Genomic DNA, 3,256 nt, shown 5'->3' on the forward strand with positions numbered 1-3,256 from the left:
TAATTTTACCCCTAACCTCTAAACTTAAGACTTTGCACTTTTTAAGTTCGGTAAAGACTAATTTGAGTAAAAAAATTTATATTCGGGAGCCTGACATGGCTGGACCAAACCTTTCATAGCTCAACTAACTCTCCAAGTTAGTTGTCTTAGCTGTTGCAGGGGTTCAGAGGTCTGTTTCTACGCGCATCAATTATTGTGAACCCGGTCTAATTATAGGCTTCCTAGACAGATTAAGCATTACTTATCGTATATATTTTTAGGGTTGTTATAATCTTGAACTTCAATGTAAATATCAGCGTAAACGTCAACATCAATGTCAATGTGAACATCAACGTCAATGTTAATGCAACCATTAACATCAACTTCAATGTGAACATCATCATGAATGTCAACATAAATGTCAACGTGAACATGTACTTCAACATTAACGTGAAGATCAATGTTAACATCAATGTGAATGTGAACATCAACCTCAACGTTAATGTGAACGTTAATGTGATCATTAATGTAAACATCATCTTCAATGTCAACATAAACATTAACATAAATTTCAAGGTGAATGTTATCACCAAAGTCAATGTCAATTTGAATGTCAACGTGCACGTCAACGTCAACATCAACGTACACATCAACATGAACGTGAATATACAAGTCAATGTAAATGTGAACTTAAACGTGAACATCAAGTTGAACGTCAATGTATACCTAAACGTCAACATCAACGTCCACATAAGTGTCAACGTAAACATCAACATCAACGTCCACATAAGTGTCAACGTAAACGTCAACTTCAACATTAATGTAAATGTCAAATTAAACTCTAACATGAACATGAACATGAATGTAAACGTCAACGTCAACATCAATATGAACGTCAATATCAATGTGAACGTCAACATAAATGTGAACGTCAACATAAACATCAATGTAAGCGTGAATTCAATGTCAACATCAGCGTGAACTTCAATGTTAACTTCAATGTAAATCCAGAGTTAATGATAATGTGAACATCATATTAATGTGAATGTCAACATGAACTTGAACGTGAATGCATACGTCAATGTCAATGTGAATATGACCGTTAACTTGAACGTCAATGTGAATGTCAATTTTAACATCAATGTGAACATCAACATTAAAGTCAACGTCAACATAAACTTTAAATATGAACGTCAATAATTACGTGAACATGGACATGAACGTCACCATAAATTTCAACTTCAACATTATCGACAATAACAATGTGAAATCAAACGTCAACGTGAATGTTAATATCAACGTCAACATCTACGTCGATGTCAACATCAATATAAATGTCAACGCAAACATCATCTTGAACGTCAATGTAAATGTTAATATGTAAACATGTATTCAACGTCACCATCAATGTCAACATGAACGTCAACATCAACATGAACATAAGCGTCAATCTCAATGTTATTGTGAATGTGAATACCAATGTTGAAGTCGGTGTAAACAACAACGTTGAGAATAACATCAACATGAACATCAACATAAATGTAAACTTGAACATGAACTTCAACGTAAAAATGAACTGCATGTCAACATTAAGGTCAACATCAACCTCTATGTGAACATAAATATCGACATAAATGTCAGCGTAAACGTCAACATGAACATGAATGTGAACGTGAATGTCAATATGAATGTAATGTGTACGTGAACGTCAAAGTGAACGTAAACTTGAACATCAATGTGAACATTATTATGAAAATCAACGTCAATGGAAACATCTGCATGAATGTAAATGTCAATGTCAACATCTTCGTGAACAAACATCAACGTTAAAATGAATTCATCATCAATTTCAATGTGAACATAATGGAAACATCAACACGAATATCAATGTAAATGTAAACATTAAAAAGAACATGAATGTCAATGTCAATGTGAACATCAACGTACACATAAATGTCAACAGCAACATAAATGGCAATGTCCATGTCAATGACAACGTAAATATCAACGTCAACATAAATATCTACGTCAACATCAACATAAACATCAACGAGAACGTCAATATAATGCCAACGTCAGTGTCAATTCAAACATGAACATCAATGTCAATGTCAATATGAATGTCAACATGAACGTCAATGTTAACGTTAATGTGAATGTCAACTTCAGCATTAACGTAAACGACTTCGTGAACATCACATGAGCATTAACGTTAATGTGAATTTGACCATAAACGTCAGCGTTAATGTCAACATAAATGTTAGTGTGAACGTTAATATAAACGTCAACGTGGACGTTAACATGAACATCAACAAAAATGTGAACATCAATGTGAACCTGAATGTCAACGTGAATATAAATGTCAACGTGAACTTGAACATCAACGTGTTCTTAACTTGGTAATTATTTATCTTATGGTTTATTACATTTGATTCTGATAATAATCTTAAGAGGTAATAACACTGTTATTATCCTATATAATATTTTGTTAACATCCATTAAAGCAAGATAAAGGCTTTGGTTTCCTGATTATCATGTTGAGGTTTTGTCTGTGCATAAGTCGGAGTGTGCCGACTAATCCCTGGCTTAAGGACATGGTTAGCCTGAAACTAGATCATTATAAGTCCAATAAGACCCATAAGGGCAGGCAGCCAATCTTTTGGTGATCCGTCCTACAATATTACTTTCCAAACACTAGTAATATCCAAAATGCATTATATAAGTTGAGTAAAATCCAAAGCCAATTTAATTTTTAATCATTGTTAACCGTTATATTATCTAGATAATCACTACTTTAATTTCTTTAGATTTACAAGAATCACATTTGATTTTTCATAAGGTTGATAATCTCTGTTAAAATTATTCTTATTGCTTAATTTATTCTTGATGTTCTTTCATGCCTAAAGACAACTACTTTTTCACATGAATAGCAACAATATTGTTAAATTTGTTAATTGTCCTATATCTAAAGAAGATATGCGTTTACAAAATTGGTCCATTCCAAAAGACCCGAATAAAATTTATCAAATAGGTAATTTTAGTTTGTTTAAAATTTTAAAATAAAAACTTGTGAATCTACTTCTGCAATTAATAGCTCTTTAGAGACTATTAAATTGTTGATTGCTGCTGACATTGACAGGTATAAGAAAGAATTTAAATTTCCTCATATTGGTCTTGTTCAGGTTGTTGTTAACCCCTTTTCCGTAAAGGCTTAAATATTCCTATTTGTGTAATTCTTAGAGATGCTCGACTTCTTAATGTTGATGATTCGTTATTA

At 32.3% G+C, this 3,256-nt stretch overlaps 1 protein-coding gene across 1 annotated transcript; it reads right to left on the reverse strand.

Moving 5' to 3' along the window:
- Window positions 1-237: 237 nt before the first annotated feature.
- LOC138338760 (uncharacterized) lies at window positions 238-1,964 on the reverse strand. Its single transcript, XM_069289848.1, has 3 exons — window positions 1,859-1,964; window positions 1,382-1,555; window positions 238-668 (listed from the first exon to the last, which is right to left on the reverse strand). Exons 1-3 carry the CDS (start codon window positions 1,962-1,964, stop codon window positions 238-240), a joined length of 711 nt encoding a protein of 236 aa, XP_069145949.1.
- Window positions 1,965-3,256: the final 1,292 nt, after the last annotated feature.

The sequence above is a fragment of the Solanum lycopersicum genome, chromosome 10 (assembly GCF_036512215.1).
Source record: "Solanum lycopersicum chromosome 10, SLM_r2.1".
Taxonomy (NCBI): Eukaryota; Viridiplantae; Streptophyta; class Magnoliopsida; order Solanales; family Solanaceae; genus Solanum; species Solanum lycopersicum.